The following is a 24363-nucleotide window of genomic DNA, read 5'->3' on the forward strand; positions in this document are numbered from 1 at the left end:
ATTATGTATCGTATGGAGATGTAGATGTTTTGAAAGGAAACAATTAGTATTACCAAAGAAACTCTTTCTCCCAAATGAATAGTGATATTTATGAGGTAAAGGGAGTAAAGATGTTTAGGTTTTCTTTCTGGCATGTCTGTTTGCCAGTAAGCAAACTTTAGTGCAAACATAACTTCTCTGAAGCTGGCAGCTACATCTGTCTATTTATATACTGTGCCAGCTACGGTCATCTTGATGCTATGCAAGAAGATGTGTGAGTGGGCTAGCAGAAAGCTATCTTTTATGATAATGAAGTGTAACAGATTGGGAAAATGCCTTTCTGTGGAGTTGGGTGGACTGAAAACAAGCCAAGTACATCAAAGGAATTAAATCCCTGACAAGGGGGTTGAAAAATAGGTCTGGGCACACAGAGGACCAAGAACCTGGCAAACATGGCAAACATGGAAGGGAATTAAAGTCTAATGGATAATGTCCCCCCCCCAAAAAAAATAATGTTTGAGAATGGAGATCTCTTTCTAAAATTCAGTTACTGTTTTACTGAATGCTTTCTTTTAGAAGGGTTTCAGAATTGGTATTTTCTGTCAATGATTCCTCATATACAGCTGCCCCTTTCTCTCTATTTATTTCTGGTTTTAATTAATCTTTTTGAAAATACCTTTTGAGAATTAGACTGTCTTGTATAGTTTGTCACCTTCAAGAGAATAAAATATTTTCATGTGTTAGGAATAGTAATAAAGGATGAAGGCTAGGAATTGGGAAGCTGGTATCTTTTTCTTATTTGTTGTTTTCTTAGGAGACTTCAGAAACAGAAACATTTATGAATGGGCATGGAAACTGGTAGGAAGAGGTCTAGGAGCAGTAAACCACTTTTCAAGGTAACTCTAGTAAAATAATTAGATTTTTAGTCAAGGAGTTGAATTTAGTATCATTTTGGGGTTGTGCCACAGTATATTTGTCTGAAAGTAGAAGTAAGAAGTGATACTTGGATTGAAAATACTCAACCAGTAGCAGTGCAATAAGGGAGACATCTAAATATGCCTCCCGCCTCAAAATTAAACATTAAAAATATACATACTCCACTGGACTTGGCTTTAAATCTCCGTTTCATTTTCTTGTGGTAGTTCTGGCAAAATGGATAAAAAGAGAACTTGAAAAACAAGTTAGAAAACTGACTTGCTATGTTATTTGAAGTAGTTCTGACTGCAGAGAAGCAAACAGGAGAACTGTGTCCTTATTAATCCAGTATATTTTGCAGAGTTTCCATTTAGATCTACAAGCCCTTGTCTTGAAAACAGTGTATAATCTTTAGTGTGTTCGTGTTTATGTGTAAGGGCATCGTACTTAATCATTTAAGGAAACATGATTCAATCTCAATCTTCCTGGATTTTAAAACTTTTTTCTTTAAGTATGGTCATTGTGTCTTTTTCTTTTCTCCAAAATCACACCCTATTCTTTTCATCCAATAGTTTTTCATTCATATCCATTCCATTGTGAAAGTATTTTAGGCAACTTCCCAGAAACGTTTAAGATTTTTTTTTGCAGCACTTATTACTGATAATTTCTCCAGCAGATCCCTTGCTTCTGTCTTGCATCAGTAATTGTTTTTAATACCTAACATTCAAATTCAAACCTCAAGGCAGTAGAAGCTGTGGGGCTCAGAAGCTATGAAAAATGAAGACAAAATTAGCTAGGTTGAACATAGTCTTCTTAGGCTTTTGTCTGCAAAAACAATTTCAATTTTGTCTCCAAAACAACACTGCAGTGACTTGTCTTTCTGACTATGATCTGCGTGATCTCCTGATCTCCTTCCAGGCAAGGAACCAGCAGACCTGTCAATACTCTCCTGCCCTTTTCAGGTCACTGACAGCCCAGTAATTTGTGATTTTTCAGTCCCCCTCTAATGGATTTGTACACAGTTAATTACAAAGGGTGATTTTCCTGGACTACAGCCAGAGTATAAAGCTTTCTGAAAACGACTTTTCTGTATGTGTCTGAACTATTTGCTCCCAAAAGGTGAGGACTGTGAAGTTTGCTGTTCATCCACAAAGCAGATGATAGCAGTGGCAATTTCTATAGGACCAACTTAAATGAACCCTGACATGGAGGATCAGTCCTTTGGAATGAAAGGTTAATTAAATGTCTTAGGCTTTTGAGTCCTCCTTTTTCTAATGATAGTGCTGATTTAGTCTCACTGTAAATTCGAATAAAGCCAACTTGCCTGCAGCAGCACTTACGTTGTATCTCTATTATCTTTCAGAAGTCTAAGAGTCAGGCTTTCTAATTCTGCTAGACCTATTTAATTCTATTTTCTAGCGAAAAGTAGCCTTCAAGTTTGAAATATTCACACTGCATGAGGCAACTTTGGGCAACCAGAGATGCTATGAGAAGCATGTCTTGCATCAGCAAAACACATTGTCTGTAGTAGGAATTAAGGAGAGAACATGGTTACAACCTTTTTGAGTATAATTTTTGGCTTGAAAATGGAGAAGAAAAGCATAGTAGATTTGTGTTCAGTTGTATTTACTTACATAATTATATTTTGGAGAGAGGAGACTGAAATGGCTATTCCCTACAATTTGTTTTTTATTTAAACATGTTGCTGGTTTACTGAGGCTAAGGCTTCTGACAAGAGCATGATTGTTGCTTAAGTTTTCAGCAGTAAGCCTGTGAAAGACCTGTGGTAGGCTCCCAATGCGCTTTCACTGGCTTGGGAGTATGGGGACACAGCTGAGAAACCTGCCCATTTTCTTTCTAGAAATGTTGGGAATATTTTGCTCTGACAACAGAAATTAAAACAAGTCTCTGAATTGTAAGTTTTGGTAAAAGTCATAACTCTTTATATCCTGTTTGTTTCTAAAGTGAGCTTAATCTTATGAGAGGTGATGGGTCATCTTATGATGGCTGTAAGACCTTTCTATCTTGTATTTCCATGCACCTGCTGAGATTCCCATCTCCCCTGTACCTGTTTGTGTAAGAATTGCCATTGTTTGCAGCGCAGTGCATTAAAATAACCCAAGTCAGAGCCTATTTGCTGGGTGATGATTCAACAGTTACTTCATAAACAGCTGAAAAGTCTCTGCAGGGGGGAAAAGAAATTTTCAGAGACAGGTAGAGACAGAAAGAGACAGGGTAAGCTTTTCCTCACTGGTAAGCGATAGCCTTGAGTAACCTTTTGATCTTGGTGTAAGTCAATGCTGCTACCATGAAGCTGTGACTTATGAATTCTCAGTAAATCCATGCACTTTTCCACTCCAAAACAGTCCCTGATATTTGGGCTGGAGTGGTGATTCCAATTAATTCAAGACTAACAGATTTTAAGAGCAGAATGGACTACAGTGAGCTGATGAATGAGTTCAGATGCTTTTCCTAAATTAATTCATCAATAAATTTGGGATAACTATTTCTTCAAGAGGGGAAAAAAAAGGTGTCCTACTATTCTGGTTTAAAGAAACTTAAAATATATAGAAAATAGAAAAACATTGACATTTTCAAAATGAAACATTATAATTTTTTTCTGAAAACAATTGAAATTAACTTTTAGATTTGTTTACTTTCATTAGTGTTTTGAAATAGATGAAAATATGTGTACAAAATATTTAATACTCACACGTACTGGAGGTCTAAGGTTACACATTATGTAAAAGAACCTACTGTAAATAATTTACAGATCACAGAGACAATATTTGTCTTCCTGTTGATTTGGTTGTGAATACAATTTGCATACTTTCAACCTGAATAATCAAAAGAAAAAAAATACCTTTGGGATTTGGACAAAGTGCTTTGTTACAAAAGTTGCAAAAAGTTCCCTGTTGGCTTTTAGGAAATGTTTTTTTGTTATTCTTTACAACCTCAATGTTAAAAAATAGTTGATTTTTTGTTTGTTTCAAGACTACTTAGAACTCCTGCAGCCATGCCTCTTATTCTTGTTTCCGAACAGCTGTTACAGTAGGACTAGGAAAGTCAATAGCTGAATTACAGTTTGGGGATGAATAATGAAGTATTAATCCTGAATGTAATAGATGTTTTATTTCTGTATTGGGATATGCTGTTCTCCAGTCTAGATAACTTTTAGTATTTCGGAAGTTTCTAATAAAAGTATTAGAAACTTCTTTGTAGGGTAGAAAGGGATGTAAAATATCAAGTCACTGCCTTCCTCTGGCATAACAGATAGTATTCTGAAAGGGGCACTAGCCTCAGAGTAGGGAAATAATAGGGCTGTATGGTGTACATATCCCTTTTGAGAAAAAGGAAACTTTGAGCTTTGTGAGTACAGCTAATATATAATGGAGAAAAATAATTTCTAAATATTTTAATGTTAATTAGGATACTATATGCATCATATTTGCCTCTCATATACTGCCTCTTCATAATCTCTTCTGCAAATGTGATTTGGTTTGTGTGAATGCTGATTAAACACAAATTTTGATATAGTACCAAGAATTGTGTAATCAAAACATGATTTTAAAAAGTAGAAATATTTTACAAAGGTCAGATCACACAATCAGGAATGGATTCAGTCTAATGATTACAGTTTGATGATCACAGCGCAAGGATTGAATACTTGAATAATCCAGTATGCATTCTGAGAGTTCTGTGTAGGTTGGAATTCGCTACTTGTAATAAATTGATAAAATATAGTTTTGAGAGAAAAAAGGTAAATCAATTAAACTAATTGTTATCACAATGTTTGTGTATGCTGTTCCATTCATAATGTCACCACAGCATTTATTTAATGATGTGTATTTAAGGAAAGAGATTTTCAGGGTTTTTTTCGGTTGTGACTTTTGGATAAAGTTGCCTGCATCAACATCAGAGAAGTTGGAAAAAACCAAGCTGTCATGACTTTACTAAACTTGTTTAAGAGTTCAAAGCAAAATATTAATGTCCAATACACATATAATTTTAGGTTAATCAATAAAGTTAGAGAGGTTAAATAGCGAGCAGAATGTTTCCTGGTGCCAGAATATTATATATGAATATTCTGCGTTGCTGCTAGAACACCCAACAATTTCTTGTTGGTAGTGGATGTTGAAAATTAACACAATAATTAACAATAATATGGGAAATTATTTTATTAATTTACATTTACAGTGGCAACTGATGCTATTTAGTTGCTTCATTAATCCTATGTAATATAAATATAGCCTGTTATAATCTGAAAAATATGTTAATTACATTTATAGTAATTATTTTTCTTCAGGAACTTGTGTATTTAAATTTAAACTCAAAAGTTTAGACTCCTAATTGCTACCAGAGCTGGAGACTCAAAAAGGAGAAGCAGTTAAATAGCAATCCACTAATCCTTCAAATTGGGGACTTAGGACAAAGTCTGCAAATTTCTGTATTCCTAATAATAGATCAGAGTGCTGTCTATACTAAAAACCTTCAGACATATGTGGTCTTTTAGTTCGATTCAGATTAACCCATGATAAACTTAAGACATCTTAGACTGCTAAGGAGTGCTCTGTGTGTAGGATGATGATTAAGGGTACTGCTTCAGCCAGAGACCTTGGAATAGAAAGGCATGTAGAGTTAAAAAGCCCTATATTTAGCATTGTTAAATTACAATACAATGGAGCAATGGTTATGACCTGCTGACATTTTGTTCAAGAGAAAACTGAAAACAAATATGTCTGTAATGTTAAAAATTGATGTCAACGCTTCAGGGAGCTGCAAAATTATACATATAGAGAGATGTACAACAAAACCACAGTATAATCTTGGGGTCTTTAAAACTATAACTGTCCAAATGATGCTTTGTATTCCTGTAAGAGGAAACAGTATTTGAGACAGTGGTGGGTAATCTGAGGTCTCCTCCCAGTGTTAGGAGGCTGTCAGCCCAAACAGATGAATACCATAGTGCAACATCTTTTCCAAATCCCAGTGGAGGAAATAAGAGGAAACATTCCATCCAATCTCAGGCAACAGCTATGGTATGTCAAGAAAACAGAGCCATGGGATAAAAAAAAATCAAAACAAATGGTCTTGCCATCTTTCAACACCCCTAGGGTTTTTTAACACCCATACTGTAAAGTGGAGAAGCAACCAAGACTTACAACTTGGAAACCAAACGATTAAAATAACTGTAGACAAACAGAAAATGTTGATTTGGGACAGCTTACCTTTCATAGTGTGTGGCCACAGTACACAACTAGTGATGTTCCACTGCATCTTCCAAGTTTCAAGGTGATATTGAGTAGAAAAGAACTTAGAGATTTGGGCTGGTGAACATATTATCAAACCTGATATATTTTATACTGTTAGTGAGACTTATTAGGATTCCATTCTGACCTAGAGTACACGCGGGGCTGAAGTACACTATCGGCAGGTCTGATAAGAGCATAACGTGGTAGAAGTGGGAACTCTTGGGTTTCCATGCTTTGTGACAGACCGCTGTTATGGTCTAACATACGCGAGAGCTCCTTATAGTTTTTAAGTGTATTAGTTGAGGTACAAGGCTCTGTATCGCGTTGCCTTTAAGATGCTTCCTCTCCAGATTTGGACATTCCGGACATGGAGTCCTAACACATTTTATCCATGAAAGATTTGCTTACACCTTTTCCCCCCTCCCACAGACTCTATTAAAGCTCTATATGACTTTAAGATGCCAAGAAAAGGAAATGAACTTGCACTGCCTAATTGATATAATTGTGAATAATTTTAGGACTCACATTGTGTCATTCTTCCCTTCATGAGTAGTCCCAGGGTAAATTACAAGAGGTGTGGAATTTGTTACAAACCACTCATTTATTCAGGAACATTTGCAGAAAATATTAACTACTCCTCTGTGAGGGATAACAAGATTTTTCACATATTTTTAATTAAACTGAAAACTTGCAAGTCTGCACCATAGGCTGGTTTGCTTGCTTGCTTGGTTGGTTGCATACTCTTTTTGCTCTTTTTAATTATTTCTTATGCAAGAATCCTCTTCACACCACATCTTTTCTCTCTTTAAGCAGTTTGTTGTTTTCCACAGTTTGATCTTCGCTGACAGCATTTTTTTTGCTGTGTTTTCAGTGAATAAAGAGCAACACATACATTTCAGTCTCAATGACTTTCATTTTAGATTAGGAAAACTGAAATACAAAGTGAGAACAAATATAAAATCTTCATGAGAAAGAAAGCAGAGAATCTGTAAGATACACAGTTTAAAAACCTCTGTAAAACCTTTCATCTCTAATCCTCTTATAATGCTGTCACTGGCTGACAGGCAGGTGGACAGTTTTTTCATTTTATGCGTAAAAAGGACAGATTTGTGATTAAGGCATAGATTGGGTCTCAAAGGATTCTAGTTCAGTTTACATCTTTTGATGTAAACTTTGTACAGTTGTCGGTTTAAGCTTCGCATTGCCTGTATCTTTTCTTTCTTTTCCTCTTCTCTGTAATGATAGCATTCCTCTGTCTACTTAGATGTTGTAATCTCAAAAATGTTGTTTGTTGCACTGGAATTGTTAACTTTGCTATAATCTGAAACTTAGACCTGATAAATGCCATACAATAACCCCAGTCCAGGGATGCAATTTTGTACATGCCTAATCCCTTTGGAAAGTCAGACCAAGAGCGTATTCAGTGTGTATCTCCATATGCTTACCTGGACAGATGTTGAAGAAGGAAAACCAACGGTAGTTTTCAGAGATATTAAATGTACCAATGTGTCTATTAACAATATGAAATCAGCATGGTACAAACATCAAGCAAATTTGTCTTCAGCAATGTGAGAAGGATGGGGATATGTTTATTTTCCAGTGTGTTGCTAACTCTGAAATATAAGCACAAATAAATATTAATCTGCTATGCAGACAGCAATGGATATTTTAAGGGCAACTTCAGTAGAATTTGAAATGCATATCAACGTTTTAAAACACTTTTATTGGAAGCTATTACTATTTGCTCGTGTAATTTGACATAAAGACAATTTATTTTAATGTTGTTCACATTTAGTTGCTATGGCTTTATATCTCATCTGACTTTTGTGCTGTTCGATGCATCATAAAGCCAGCTAAAGCTAACATGCTTGGGTTGATTTTAGCCTAATTTTTGTGCATTGGGAAGCTATACTAGCACTTCCATTGTGTTCAGTCTTGTAGACTTACAGTATCAGTCAAGTGAAGATTTCTGCACCAGTAAAAATGAATTCGTGAGGGTTCAGCAAACAAAACAGGTGTTCTTTTTCCAACTTATGAAAGTCGCAAGTTGTTTTTTAATTACACATTAAGCAACCTTAAACGGCTCCTTGAAAACCATCTGATCACTCACAATTTTAATATCTATAGGAAGAGAGAGCTGTGACTCAAGCTTTTTCATCCATTGTCTGCAAAATAGGCCCAAGAGGAAAAGAATCAACCAGAAGAATGGAAAAGGAGAAGCATGAAGAGGCTTGAACAAATGGCCGTTGCATTTAGCGCTTCCCTCAAGAATAATACCATCAGAAAAGTGCTTGGTAGGAAGAATTGCTTGGCAGTGTGAACCCATTTATCCACTTTTTGCTTACAGATTGTGGAGTCTGTATAGGAATATAAAAAGAAAGTTCTGTGCAGGTGTCCAGAATGGCTGCAATTGCACTCTCTCCCTGATTCTTGTCATTCTTTCTTAGAAGGTATAGGTATATAGGTAATCTTCCTATTGTCCAGTGGGTTTACATTCATTTTGTGGTTTTATTCTCCTTCAAAAAAAAAAGCTTTCAGAAATAAATTTTCTGTTCATCATTGCCTCCAAATATAAATTTAAGTCTTAAAAGGAACAAACTCAGGAGATGTGAAAAAATTTCCAGATCAGCTGTAGAGTACACATTCTTAGTTTCTATGGTAGCAAAAGGAATTCCTTAGAAGATTGCCTGTAGAAGTTAATTCCAGGTACAATTTGTGTTATTAGCTGAGCATGATTGCTTAGAGGAGTCTGGTTTTCACTGTTGTTGAAATAGAAAAATCTTGACTTTATGTAACAATATTAGTCACTGATTAGGGATTGGTTATGGGATCACAGAGACTAAACCTTGGGATTTTCACTGCCTGTGGGTGTTTTGTACTGACATGCGAGATCATACTTGCCTGCTAGCAGCCAAAAATTAAGATAACTAATTTTATAAGAGTAATAAGTAAGCTGAAAGAGCCTGACCATAGGCTATAGATTGGCGTGGGTTTTGTTAACATGAGGTAAAGGGGCTTTTTAGATTCAAAAGAAGGATTGATGCAGTGTATCTTTATATCATTCCCCAACATGTGAAAATAGCCCAAACCAAAAATAATTTGAGACAAGTAAGGGCTGCAGCTGTCTAGAGGTGACATTCATAGTGCTTCCCTCCCTAATGGGGTTAAGCAATTTTGAAAATGTAAAGCAGTGCTTCACCTATACTCAGAACATACCTAGCTAGCATATTTCCCAAAGAATACTTGAGTAGCGTTTATGAATCTCATAAAATGGAACACTTCGTTGTTTTCAATTTATTGCAAAATATGTAGTATGATAAAATCGAAGATTACTCAAGAAGATGGTATACCAAAATGGTATTTGTCATGTTAAGTGGTAAAGCAAACACTTTAAAAGTATGAGTGAGACACACACTATTGAATATTGTTGCCTTTTTATACACCTTAATAATGCTTTATATAAGGATATGTGACAAAGAGAGAATGTGTCACTGAACTGATAATTTTTTTGATTCTGTATATACCTGTCCAACAATCTGAGAAGAGGTACTCATTAACTTATAAAGAACCTTGTAACTGTCTCCTATGTTTCTCTTCTTATGCTAATCTATATATCTGTGAGCTTGGGTGTAGTCAGAAAAATCCCCAACAAAATTCAATAAGTCACTTCAAACAGATGGTTCTGTAGTTTTGGGGGCCACTTTTGCTAGTAGGTTAAAATATTCACTGCACTCACGTGCTGTGTAGTAGATCTCAGCAGGGATTTCTCTGGTACCTCGAAGCTCATACAGATGGACATGTGGGATCTTAGGCTAATTATAAAAATGAGCATGTAGCAGAAAGTAAGTAGGCCCTTTACCAGTTTAAAGGCCATTCCACACACACCCCACACGCCCAGGTTTCTGACATAGGACAATGAAATGTCAATGTTTTCTCTATTAAAGCTCTGGCTAAAATGTCAAAATATGAATTCTGAAGTTTGCGTAGATGGCTAAGTGATAACTCTCAAAATGACAAGATTTTTTTAGTGTACTAACTTCTTTCCTTAAGTTTTGGTTGTCTAAAACATACTAAGGAACAGGTAAAATGAGATATTTTTTATTTTTTTAAATGTTTAAGGAAAGCTTTGGGGAAAGAATCAGCTTCTCTTTCTGAACAAGATATAACTAAATGAAGATACAGATCTACAGAGCTAGGTACAGATGCCAACTTACCTTCAGGTGGAGATGTATTCATTGATATCTATGACATAAGTCTTCAATGGTTCTGATTTTAGAATAATAATATATTTCAAACTATGGGGAAAGAGGAATGTAAAGTTTTTCGTGTATTAATTCTTCAAAATGCAGCTAATTATTTTTTAAATTTATGTAATGTTTCATTTTTTAACCATATTTTCAGAAATACAGTTCTTTTGGCTGCTTTCTTTTTATTTTCATTTCCTATGTATTTTTTTTAATCTTTTTCATGAGAAGTAAAGGACTGCTCTTGTAATTTAACTCTGAAAAACGTATTAGTCCTCATAACTGAATAATTATTGCTGAGCATCTTTAGAAACTGGCTGTTGCTGTTTATAATAAAATGCATTCTCTTCTAATATATCACGAGTGATTTTGATTAGTGTTTTGCCTACTACCTATGAATTAAACAGAGATTTAAAGTTAGTAAGATTTTTATTACTAAAATTAAAGAAACAGGAACTTTTGCTTTCTGTTTCAAAATGTTCATTGAATATATTTTCTAGGCAACATCAGGACAGAATGTCAATCTGCTTATTGGAACTGCGACAAATTCAGACAGGTTATAATTATTTAATTGTACTAGTACTTAAAATGAGATAGTGTACTTCTCACAGGATTGGTCATGATGGTCTTAGTCTGCCAAGATGCGTTTTCTAAAATACTAGCATCTTGATTTTCTAAGATTTTTAGTAAGACAAATAAAACCCAGGAACTAGGCTAGCAATACTTTTATCTTTCTTTACTTCGAAAACTTGATTACAGAATTAATGTAAAGTTATTCTATTTTCAAAGTTCCCTAAATATGGCTTTTCACCTATATGTATCTTTCCCTCCCTAAAGATCAGAGTAAAATATGGGCATCTTTGGAAAGAGGTATCTTCCCACATTGTACACTTCTTTTGCACCACATAAGAATTCAAGTGTACTGAGGTCTAGCTCTTCCTTGTGCTGAGGTGCCAGGAATAGTGAGAGGGAAGGCAGAAGGAGCAATAACAGAATATTTTGTATTTATTTGGCAAAATCCTCAGCAGAATTTTTACAATTGCATGGTATGTGGACTTCAACTTGTTCACATAATCAAAGCCCACGTGTCTGCATTAACTGCTCAGCGTTACTGGTTGTTCCTTTATGTATGGGTAGGAAAAATAAACTCTAAAGATTAAATTATATGCTCACACAGTGAGTTTCTATCCATCTCATCTCCTAGGAAATTTTACCATAACATATCTTATTTCAGGTTTGGGATGAAATTTAAGACTTCTCAGAAAGATCAGTGTTTTATCCTTAATTTCCCTGTAAAGAACAAAATCATGCACAAAAAAGTCTATCAAATTATTCTCAAATTTCAAACATCTTGACCAGATCTAGCCACTTAAATTTTTTGGGGCCAGTATTCTATATTTTTGTTCACTTCACAATAGCTCTAAAATACACAGTTGCAGAGCTGATGCATGTTACCATTTACCATTTGGCAATTTTGGACCCAACTGATACCATTACTAAAAAGAGCAGCCAGAAGCTAAACAAGAGTAGTGTAGAGTAATTAACAAAAACTTACCATTCTTAAAATTATGTGTAGAAACCAACTTAGTTTACAAATAACTATTTCTAGATAATAACATGGAATCATTAATAATTCTGTTTATCGTTGATGCTGTACCATTCTAATTATATTACTCTTTACATGTTGTGCTTTTATGTGCTGCCTAGAACTTGTCTCACTGCGTTGGTTTAGGAACACTGGACCAACAAACATGAGTCAGAAGGCACCAGTAGCACTTGAGTAATAATTTAGTAAGGCAATGGACAGGATATGCTCATGGAACACCCAGCTGCTGCAGCACACTTAATGAGAATCATTTTTTCATGATCTAAATTCCTTCATGGGCAGGTGAGATGGTTCTTTAGAGAATTTTGGAAGAAAGCTATGATTGTGTTTAAAAAAATATCTCACAAATTTTGGGGGAGTTTTGTTCCGTCGTACTCTGATATAATTGGGACTTGGTTTGGTTTTTTTGCACACAAGTGATAGGATATGAGGGCAATGACAGCTGGGAGGAGGAACTGCCCTACTTTTTCTTTAAAATGAATGCAAAGGATGGAAAAGTCTTCCAATGCCTAAAAATGTTATTTTATTAAAACACAGACTAATGTACTAAAGTAATATGACTCTTCAAATAGAGAAAATTCTGATCAGCTATGGCAGGTCAAATGGAACATACTGTAGTTTGAAACAATTCTCTCCATGTGTATTAGTGGTTTGCAGGTTTTTTTGGACACAGTTTTGCTTTCTACTACAGATTTTGGATAGATTTGTGATTTGAGCCAATGTGATTCGCCACATAGCATTCTTCTGGGGAAAATACCTGTTTTGGTGATTTGGACCTGTCTGTCCGAATGCTCCAGGAGATCTAGAGGGGAGCAAAACAAATAGACAGTCACACTCCCTATTGCTCACCCACCTTTCTAACAAAGTCTAACTTTGGAGGTTTCTACAGTAAATTTAAACTAAACAAATTATTCTAATAAATCAGAATTAGAGAGGTACTTGATATTTGTTGTGGGTTTTTTAATACAGATTTTTTTTTCTTTTTGCTCTGGTATTTTTTCAAAATGATTGTATAAACAAAGGAAGAAAAACACTTGTGTAACTAAATGACTGTTTCTTAAGATGCTCTTCTAATTTCATTTTGTTGAGTGTTTTTATTCTTTAGACTTGATATTTCTTCTATAATCCAAGTTTTTGAGCTGAAGAACAAATGTTTTGTTTTGGTTCAAACATAATAACATTTAGTACTCATCCTTATGTAGCATGTACCTGTTATTCTTGGCCATTGAGACTTTCCCAAGGGCCATCCAGGGTGTGCTCAGCTGGTGTATATTTTTCCAAAAGAGCTGCTGAAGACTTTTAAGAAGACAGCAAAGCTACTGGAACCACAGAGGGCAGACAAGAAATGCTCATGAAGTGTTGGTATTGAAGAATTAGTGACAGCTATTTCAGAGTGATCATTGTCTTTGCTTTCAGAAATATTCAAGGAGCTTCAGTATCTGTAGACAGCATCCTCAGGTGCTTATTACTAGCCGGAGTGTTGCTATGTGGGGAGGGTACAGCTTTGGTGAGATTTATGCCACACCTAGATATTGTCAGGGTTTGCAAATTGTGTGAATGCAGGTACCCTCTGGGCTACAATTCAGTGTAGAGAGACTGGACCTTGATGAAAGCTGGCATCAGCTGTCCCAAAACCAAGTAAAATAAAAGCAAGATTGAAGTTAGCACTAGATCTGTCTTCTCTCTTTTTAGCTTAATATTGAGTCCGTTAACCTTACAAATTCACCTGCATTTTCTTTATCAGTGATAGTTTTCAAATTACAATATTTTTTCAGAGTTGAAATGGAATTTCAAATTTGGGTGAAACTGTGATGATGTATTATACATGCAAGAAAGATCCAGAGCTGCTAGATCAGCAGGAAAACTATCAAATTCAGGTGAATGTTCAGTAAGGACAAAGGACTTGGAAAAAAGAAAAAGGAATATGCCTTTTTCTACAAGAAATCTCACTGTGGCAGCAGATTAAAAAGCACTGATCTAAGCAGAACAAGAATGAGAAGCAGGAAACTCAGTGAAATCTGAATAGGTTTGTGAGATTATAGAATTGCTGAAATTGTTGATCTAGTCTTTCACATCTAGTCTTAAGGGAAACACTGAAATGAATTCTGAGACTTTATCAATATGCTTTATTTTGTCAATACAAACATGCACACAACGTGGGTTTGGTTTTTTTTTTTTTTTTTTTTTTTTTGTAAAGGCATGGTAAATTTACGTGGGTTTTTTACTTCTTTAATAGAGCAAATTATCCAGCTATGCTAAATCCTCTCTAGGTCTGTCTGACTTTAAAGCAGTTTATAGCCTCATCTATGATTTTTATAGACATCTTGTAAATATATTATTAGCTGGATAGATGTCTCTGTGTGCTTGTGCCTCATCTTAGGAATGAAATGAGAAGTCTTGGTTTGGAGTTTTTTTTGTTTTGTTTTGTTTTTCCTTTCCGTGGGTAAAGGTTAGGCTTGTCACAGCAAAATGACTGAAACTGTAGCTAGGCTTATAGCACATATCTGAAAATTCTGAAGAGTGATGGCTGATTAACCTCATCAGATATAGATTTCAATATGCCAGTATCAAAGAGCACGTGTCTGGTGGAAGTATCAATGTTTCTAATACTTTTCATACTGGTTGAATTAATGCTATATTAATAATTTCTAATTTTGTATTTTCCCTTTTCACATTTTGATAATCAATATGAATTTTATGTGAGTCCAAATGAGAAAAACTTATCATCTTATCATACTGTGCTTTTTTTTTTTCCTTACAAGAAAGACAATCTTTTTTTTATATGTTTTTCTGAAGTAATTCAACATTCTGGAATGAATTATTCAAGTGGGTTTGCTGATTTGTAAGCAAAGCTTTTAGTTCATGTCTGTTACTCAAGATCTTTTAAAGGTCATGAACTTTCTTTTACATATTCAAGGGATATGTTTTTCATAGTATATCTTGACATTAAAAAGAAAAACACAGTAATGCGTAAGTAGGAACTCTAGATCTTTTCATCTATAGGATGCCTCTAAATAAGGAGGGAAAGTGCATTGGCTTTCAGTTTTTATAAATGGAACAATAGGTTTCCCAGAGGTATAATAAACTGATTTACCTGTGAAGCTTTTCATAAGATTTAATTAAATTCTCTTTGCAAAGCAACTGAAATTTTGCTTGAAAGACAACACTTGCTTTTTAAAACGTCACTCTTTCCCCTGGGCTGTAATTAAGTTTCATTTAGATGGCTCTTTTATATTTTCACTTTTCTTCCTGTGTTCATACTTACTATTGGATTCTGCCTTGGATCCCTTAGTTTAAAGTAATAGGCTTTATTTTTCCATCTGCAGAAGCCTATGTGAACTGGCTTTGTTTTTCACTAAGTCCTTATCTGGGACCTAGCTATTAATTTCCAAATAACATTAACTTTCTGCCACAGCATCATCAAAATCTGGTTCTTCATCCATGTAAATGATGATGAACCCTAAACATGCTTTATGCAGTTCAGAGAACTGCAACCTTCATTATTCTGGCCTTGAGACTTATATTTTCTATGGATCATGTTACCTCTGAATTTCTCTTCTTAGCTCATTGCTTTAGGCTGCCTCTTTAGTCCATTAATGTACATAATTCTTACATAATTCAGCAAATTCTTTTGTTTGCTTCCCTAGTTCAGTTGTCAGCTGCAGGGTGGATAGAGCAGATCAGGTCAATATTGACTTCAACCTATGTCGTTGTCATGCCTTAGTTACATTCCTCATCTATCAGCTTCTCCCACAAGGACTTTCTTGCTTAATCCTGTCTTTCCTCTGTAGCATGAGAAACACTTCAGCAAACCTGAAAAAATCCTTTCTTAACCTCTTTTAAATCCTAATTTACAGCTCATCTGTACCATGGTCCTACAAAGCCCAGATTTTGTGGTCAAGCAGATAATCTCAAACTGTTTTTTCCCAATTCTTTTTTTGCTTCCATGTAAAGTAATGCCACCTACTAAAATTTCTGCAGTTAACAAAGCTTTCTTATTCCAGGTCTCACATTATTTTGCAAGTATTCTTTTTCCTCCTTCTACCTGTATTTTCACACTGAAGGGTTTTGGCAGGACAGGAGGAAGGAGGTCCAAATATTTGGACCTGTAATATATGCCAAAATTCGCTGCTGTAGCTGTGGCATTGCAACTGGTACACTTTAGCATATTTGACTAGTCCATTCATGTTAGATAGATTTATATAATTGTATGAAAACTAGGTAGACATGATTGGATTAAAAAAAAAAGACCACTTGTTCCCTCCTGGCCCCACTATTTTTTTATTTTTGTGTGTGTGTGTGTGTGAATATTTGCTGGAAACTGCAATTGTAGGAGCTTTAGCACTTTGTATTGTACAGAGGCTAAAATTATTCAATACTGGCTAGTTAAAATACAGCCTTTTGCAGTTGCCCAACATTAAAAACAGGAGAACTATTACTGAGCCACAATGTGTCTTGGAATACCAGCTATTTATTTACAAACCGGAGATTGTAAATGTTATAAATATCTGAAGATTTATAAATGCTTTGAGGGTGTTCTCTTTTGATATGTACATATGACATAATCGCTGGGACAACAGTGCCTTGTCTCAGTCAGGGCATCTTGGAATATAAATAGCAAGTAAATAATTGTGCCACTAGTGTATACTTGAGAAAACTCTGAATGACCATCTGAACATATCCCAGAGCAGTAATAGCTATCTGCAGTGTTATGAGCTTGAAGACGTTTTAGTAAGTTTGTTGTATCAGGAATGAGCTTCTTCCCTAGAACGCAACTGGGAGATTTAATATGTAGAATGTATATATTAATGTAATATTTTATATAATATGTTTGTGGGACTGTGTCTGTATAGATATATTTCTGAGTTTTCTTCTGAATAATAACCTTCATCATACCCAAATGGTATTAAGCTACTATTTTGTTTGTTGTGGTGGCAGCCTGTCTTTACAGTACAAAGGTCACCTTTTGATTCTGTGCTGAACAGCTAATAGAATCTCTATTCAGAGGACCACTACAATTTTTGTTTAGTTAGTACTAGATTGTGCTTTGGTGTCATTTTCTCACTGGGAATGACATGTTTCTCCATGAACTGTCCTTTTGAATCTCATCCATTTTCCCCAGGAGGAAACGACGAGTCACCTAAATAACTGTGGCAGGAGTGGAGGTGTTGGGTAATGACTGATTAAGGGCTTATTTTGTTTACTTTGTATAGTGATACGTAATGAGGGAAGTTCACTCAACTCCTTAACTGCTGGTGTGGCATGCCCTACCATTTTGTGTGGTTTGCATTATTGAGATGGGGGTATATCTGTCTTTAAGTATACTCCTCCTTTTCTGGAAGGAGAAGGCCACCTTGCACAAGTGAGGGATCTGACTATTCCTCATTATTGCATCTGATTCTTCGGTATCGTAGGCTTTCTATAGGCACATGTAATCTGATGGCTGAACTAGGGTAAAATACTTGGTGTCACGAAATCCTTAATTTCACAGATGTTGACCAAAAAAAAAAATCTATGCTATCTGAAATTCTGGGGGAATTAAAGAGCTAGTTTGGGCTGAGATTCATAATGAACAGTATAAAACCTATCTGATAGCAGGGAAAAGATCCAGGTAAAATTTGAAACCTTAAAAGTACAACATCAGCAACTCCTATAAACTGCAAGGAACTAATAGAAAGCTGTTAAATCACTGACCACTGAAAATAAATAAATAAATTTACAAATTAACAATCTGTCTGGCACCAGCTGAAACACATTTCTGTATGAAAGATGGTTGACACTTATTCAGGGAGCAGAGACTCTTTAGGTGGATAAAAGTTCTCTCTCTTCATTAATACACTTTTAATTCAGCGATTTATTTTTAAAATTATTTTTATTTTTAAGAATAAGATAATATTCAGAATTGTTTTAAAGAATTAGTCTCCATCCTTGAAAGTTATGTGGATGAGCCATTTGACTGTAAAATGAGACAGTGCAGAGGGTTATGAGAATTATAATTACTTATATTAATGGAGCTGATGAATCAAACTAGTCAAGCAATCTAGTCCTTCAAGTATGCTTTTAACAAACTAATCACAAGAAAAATGGAATTAAGTGCAGCAGTTTTATTGAAAAAGTCCACAGGTGTGTGCAATTCCTTTATTAAAATGTTTTCAAATACATTGGACAAGGAGCAATTGATGATCAAGTTATTCCTTTTTTATACATTTTTATTTCCAAAACTATACAAACGTTGGAAAACTTTCCTTTTCCTCCATTTTAACTATTAATAATTCATTAATGATAAGTTATATATCTCCCTTTTCAATCTGCAAGCCCACTTTCCTGGAGGTGACATTTTACAACTTTGACAATTAAAAAAAAAAAGTCAGTCATATTTACATGTGCTTAAGGTTGCATAATTGAGCATCATACAGGTTCTGAAAACCAGTGGATAAATGGTTTCAAGATTCACCCAGGTGGGTTGAAGGATTTAAGTACATATAAACTGCATACATGTGATTCAGTAGCCAAGACGCCCTTTTCTCCCTTTTATTTTCAAGGCTATGTATAACCTGTGTGCTAGCCATGGTAAAGGTTTATTTTTGTAAAGGTACTCACCGAGTGAAAAGCAGCACTGACAACACTATTGCTGATCAAGGACATGAATGGGCAGAGAAGTGTATGTGTATATTTAATACAAAATCTAATGTTTCAAAATTAACTCGAAGCTCTTATGTAAAAATAATGTCTAGAATAAGCTATTTCCTGGACTGGATTAAAGAATTAAAAAAACCCAACAACAAACCAAAACCACAAACACTTGTGTAAGGAAAAAAGTAGAGCTTAACATGGGAAAAGAACAATAGAAGCACATGGATTAAATTCGGAAGCTAATCTTGCCATGTATAATTACTGGAAATTCAATTGAAATATAGCAACATTATCAAGGGAAAATGAAGGCTACAACTGCAGCAGACACATACAGTATACTTTATGAGCTATTATATTGGCCATACATATTTTTCTACATGTTATTTATTTGAATCCTTAAGGCTTCTCTAATGTCTTACATGAAAGTGCTGTCTGCTTGGATCTTCCATGCATGAGGGAAAGGGGTAATTTTTCAAGGAAAAAAAATAAAATTGTCCACATTTCAATTACAGTAGCACATCCAGAGACACAAAATAAAAGACAAAATTTTATGGTACCTTTGTTTCATTTATTTTGGCCCCCAAAAGATGCATGCACTAGACTTTTATGTACTACAAGGTATTGAAATATTTACAGCATTGTACATGTGCTCTTAAAGGGATGGCAAAGGAAAAGGTCTATTTTTATCTTGGTGGCAGTAGAGGTTAACTTTCCTAGCTTAATATTACCTATTCAAAGTGAGAAATGACTCTTCCAAAAAGAAAAGCCCACAGAAAATAAAGCTATAGCGTAATTATAGCCAATGTTAACAAACTGTACAGCACTTTACCTGGGAATTCTCCTCTCTCACTCCTGTTTGAAATAGCAGTATCAACTATTTAGTGATGTTGTCATGCTCCTCTTGCCCTGTCTGCTCTGTTTCTATTCCATCAGGTATAGCTGTATATTACCTTTTTATATGATTTTTATTTCAAATTATTTCAGCATGTTGAATGGACATTTAATTCACAATAACCTGATGGCAATTTTTGGGCAAATGATATGATTGATATTTACCAGGTTATGGCACTAAAGAATTCAGACCACTATAAAGCGTGTCGTAAATACTTCAAGTGGACTTAGGGAACCATCTCTCTAAGAAACTCAGTGAGTAAGGCTCATATCACTGATTTCCTTCTGCTTTTAAAGGTAAAGATATGATACCCAATACACCAGGTTAAACAAACAGAAGGCAGTTGGGAAGAAGATGCGGGCATAGGAGTCCATTTTGGCGATGCGGATATGTATTCTTCCATGCCTCCACGCTCCTGTTCGACAATCCTCAAAGCAGCAAAAAAAACTGGCACAGTCCTTGCCATCAAGACACTCATAACCATATTCTTCATCCCTTTCTTGGAGGTGTGTAGCATTGTTCATTTGAATAGTAGCTGATCGAGGGCGGATGTCAATTGTAGGTGCCTAAGGTGGATTGGCAAAAAAAGAAAAAGATGGCAGGAGGGAGAGACACTGTTATTATCACCAGACCAACAGAAAGGTAGAGACTAATGGTCAACATGTCAATGATGGTTCTGCATGGGGTACATGGGAAATTGCTGAGGCGTTCTAATTGTAACGTTACCTTGAGCTTATTAAAATCAGTTGCGTCACACACTTCAACTTTACAGGAAAGCAGCACAAATCAATAGAAAGTTAACAGCTGTGGACAATTAGCTTTTAAGCCAAACTAGGTAAACATTAGAGGTTAAAGGAAACATTCAGGAATGTAATTGATGGTGTTTTGAATTTTTTTGTGGTTTATATTTTAAATAGCTGCTTGATATCTGAAGATATTTTGTACATTACAAGGAAGGAACTGAAATAATCTATTGGAAATGCAGGATTTTAATGTAGGGCTGCTTTGTGTTGAGACAGGAGCATATATACAGGAAAAAAGGCAAAAAAAAGAGTCTTTTGAATAAGGTTAGGAGAATCTCTATAAGACTTTCCAATTGTTTTAATATATGCAGTTCACCATCTACTAATGTTCACCAACTAGAAGGTTCAACAGGTTCCAAATTTTATATAGTAAATATAGTACATATATATACACATATATATTCGGAATGAATTGAGCAATTCAGCATTTAAAACACGTTTGAGCACTTGGTGAACACTAGGGTAACAGGCGTTGAAATTTCCTGCTGATAGTTATTAGGGTAAAATAACAACAATTCCATTCCACAAGTATATGAATTTCTTGGCTTTTATTTTATGTGGTTTCTATTTTTCCCTGGGTGGTTGGTTTTTGTTTGGTTTTTTTTTTGGTTGGTTGGTTTTGGTTTTTTATAAAATCTCTGCATTTCTGAATGAAGATAAGGTTTAGATATGGAACATAGCTAGATATATTTGATAATTTACTAAAGTGTGTTGGTCCACTGATAGCTTTAAATATATATATATGTATATATGCATGTTAAACCCTTTCAAAACTCTGACTTTTTTGCATAAGGAACAGCATTTGAGTAACTGATGATGACACTGAATTTTTTTCAGGTCAACATCAGAACAGATTTGGTTTTATAATTTGGAGTGAAATCACAAAGGTTAAAAAAGGTGGGGTCAGAGTTGAGTTCTAAAAGGGTGTATTGCAGGTTTCTCGTGCAGCTGATGCTATTGGATCCCATGGCAAAGTGGGAAAGAGAGGAACAGAAATGTTTTAACATTAAACTCTCTTAATTCACGTGATCCAATATTGTTAGTCACTCTTGAGATTAATTAAGTTCAGAGCCATAGTGAATCAGTATTTGGGCTGCTGAATCAACTCTACAAATTGTTTAGAAATATGTAACCATTCTACTTAATTCAGAAGTTACTTTGAGTAGAATGCTTAGATGTTTCATTTTTAAAAAAGCCAACAAAACACCACTTTCATATAAGCTCTAATAGTTAAATTCAGCAGTTGCATGCAGTGAATTTCCATTCCAAAAAACATTATACCTTGAAGGAAAACATCCGAAGAAGCTTTCATTTTGTAGACAGAAAAGAGAATCAGAGGGTTGTTTTAAATTAAAGAAAGAAAAGAAAGGAAGAAAGAGACAAAAATAACGTAAATTAAAAATATGTTTTTAAAACATAGTAAGTCAAAAAGAACTAAATTTATAGAAAGGTTGGGATAATAGCAATTTAAACAAGTATCTGTAATATACACCCCCCCACACACATTTTTGACTTGTCACTGCCTTGTAACTTTGTCTTGTATCTGGGCCAAAGGCATAAGATATCAAACTCCATTCAGATCTTTTCAAATTCCCGAGGGATTCCAATCATTTATGTTAAACTGTTTTGAAAGACACCATTCATTATAAAAAACATTTTTAGAAAAAACTGTTTTTACTTACAAACTATGTCCTGAAAACTCTGCTTTTAGATTTTTTTGGACCTGTGGTTAGCATCCAGGCAATCATTTATAGTTCTGTTTGTCTACAAATACTCACATATAAGCAACGTAAAGAACAAGTAATCTGCTCTTATATGGACATCATTAAGTGAGACAACTAAATCTGAGGTAGTTAATCTTTGCTACTTTAATTGACTGTGAAAGACACACACTCACACAGAGAGCCTTTCATTTGGGCCTAAGACAGGCCAGGACACATCATCCTCTTAAAATGTCTCTTTATTTTCACCAAGAGAGAGGCCTGTGATCAAATCCAACTTCAGCATACCTAAAGTTAGGTGAGAATTCTTCCTCTATACTCTTAATTAAGTCTTACAGATGTTTTTCTGGCTGTTTATTTTCTGGTTGTTTATCCACTAAAAAGTACATTTTTTTATTTTTTTTTTTAGATTCAACTTCTCAACAGCTTTTAAAGTTGAAATTATAGCATTAATGTGTAATAAAAGATTCTTCAATTACTATTTTTATATTTTTAGTACTGTGTATTATAACCAAAAAAAGGATATCTTCAAAAGTCCTTGAAGATTTTAGCAGAGCAAATCCAAGTGAATTCATTGTTTCCTAGATGCCTGAAATTAATTTGAAAATACTCTCTATTAATGTAAAAAACTTGTTCTTCACATTTTTCACAGGCATATTTGGGATTTTTTTGTAGACGTTTAGGTTACTTTTCCCTCTAGGATTTTATACCAATTCATTTTATCTCAGGTTTTCTGGACAGCAGACTTTTCAGCTAAGTTGCAAAAGGCAAAGAGAAATCTGTCCTGGACAAAATAAGAAACAAACTTTTTCTCTATCTGGGAAATCTCCCCAACCCCTACTGAGGGTATTTCCAGGATATTTTATTGTTGCTATTATATATGCTTTTTTAATCTGTAGTATGCACCCATAAGTAACGTCGTAAACTGCTAGCCAAATCTCTTTCTAAGGGAGAGAAGTAGATAAAGAAGGTAAGAAATGTAAGAAAAAGAAGATAAGGAAGTGATGAAAAGGAAACAGATGCTTGAGGGAAAATTAGAAGAAGTACAGTCCATAGTTTGAATATAAAAGTTTAACTGTAGTCCTGATAATAAGAAATACAGTCATGTCAATAATATGGACAGAAGTTACTGGCAGAGAATATGGCTAAAGGTAAGACAGAAACTGATAGTTCTTCAGTAGAGGTCACAGCAAGAGCTCTATCTATGATATAAACAATGCTTTTGGTAATAGTTGTGATTTGTAGAACGTGGTTAAAAGGATCCTTATTCTAAGAAATTGGTTTCTCTGGCAACCAGACAACTATCATATAGGAGCTTTTAATTCTCAAGGTGAATGATTGCATTCTTATTAATAAAAAAGAAGAGTATATATGTAACAGCAAAGTCTGAAAATAAAGTACAAGCATAAAGAGGGATTTAAATGCTCTCTCAGAAAACCTAACTGAATTTTAAACCTTGCTGGTAAAAAGATACATACTGGATTTTTCTTCTTTTTGTCTTTATCCTTGCTTGGCTTTCTGTTGCTGACAAAGTAGTGCAAAGTTCCATATTCCACCAGGGCAGAGAAAACAAAAATAAAGCAGACTGACACAAAAAGATCCATTGCTGTCACATATGAGACTTTGGGAAGAGATTTACGAGCAATTGTACTTAGGGTGGTCATTGTCAGGACAGTTGTAATACCTGGTGGATAGAAAACAACAGAAATGTTATTACTTAAGTAACGAACTCGTTTTGAAGTGTTCGTGGAGTTCAAGTATATAGAAAAGATATTAAACAGCACATCCCAGAACTGAAATGTGGATTCAGTGACAGCTTTGAAGATTAACGTGTGGTATGAAATATTTTTGCATGGTGACTGCAAGTGCTGCTCTGCAAAATACTTTGGTTAGATGGATTATGATTCTAAGAAATTCAGGTTTTTAGTTTTGTAGTTTACTTTTAGGGGGGCCTTCTTTATTTTTAATTGAGAAATTATTTTTCAGAGTTTATGTGCTCAAACCTTTAACCAGAGCTAGAAAGAACTTCTGTCAGAGTAAGAAAAACATGTTGGAGTATAAAAATCCCTTTACTCCATTCTTTAAAGTAACCTCAAGACCAATATCAAACTTTTTGTGCTGTTGGGATAAGTTTTTTGCTTGGTTTTGGTTGCAGAGTAATGGTACCAGTATCATAAAGTCATAAAAGAAACTTTTGCAGCCATTTTATAAGGTAGAAATTAATGAAAATTTTGAATAAAGCATGTAATCCAGCAGGAACTTAAGGACAAAACATGTAGATTTGTATGTGTGCTACATAAATAAAATTGTTTCTTTTC

The 24363-nt window shown here is 34.8% G+C and overlaps 1 protein-coding gene across 2 annotated transcripts in view; it reads right to left on the reverse strand.

Annotated features, from left to right (window-relative positions):
- The window catches only part of GABRG2 (gamma-aminobutyric acid type A receptor subunit gamma2), a 147841-nt gene that overhangs the window by 36213 nt on the left and 87265 nt on the right, over positions 1-24363 (reverse strand). The window contains exons 8-10 of one of the 2 annotated variants that reach the window (XM_080399980.1): positions 23524-23729; positions 21606-21629; positions 1-20087 (exon numbers count right to left, since the gene is read on the reverse strand). The exon at positions 1-20087 is cut by the window's left edge and continues 36213 nt beyond it. In XM_080399980.1, coding sequence (XP_080256106.1) covers positions 19812-20087; positions 21606-21629; positions 23524-23729 — 506 coding nt within the window. In that variant the 3' untranslated portion in view covers positions 1-19811. The remainder of the gene's footprint in view (positions 20088-21605; positions 21630-23523; positions 23730-24363) is intronic. The other variant, XM_080399981.1, reaches the window with a different exon arrangement.

The sequence above is a fragment of the Falco punctatus genome (assembly GCF_963210335.1).
Source record: "Falco punctatus genome assembly, chromosome: 8".
In the NCBI taxonomy this organism is placed as follows: Eukaryota; Metazoa; Chordata; class Aves; order Falconiformes; family Falconidae; genus Falco; species Falco punctatus.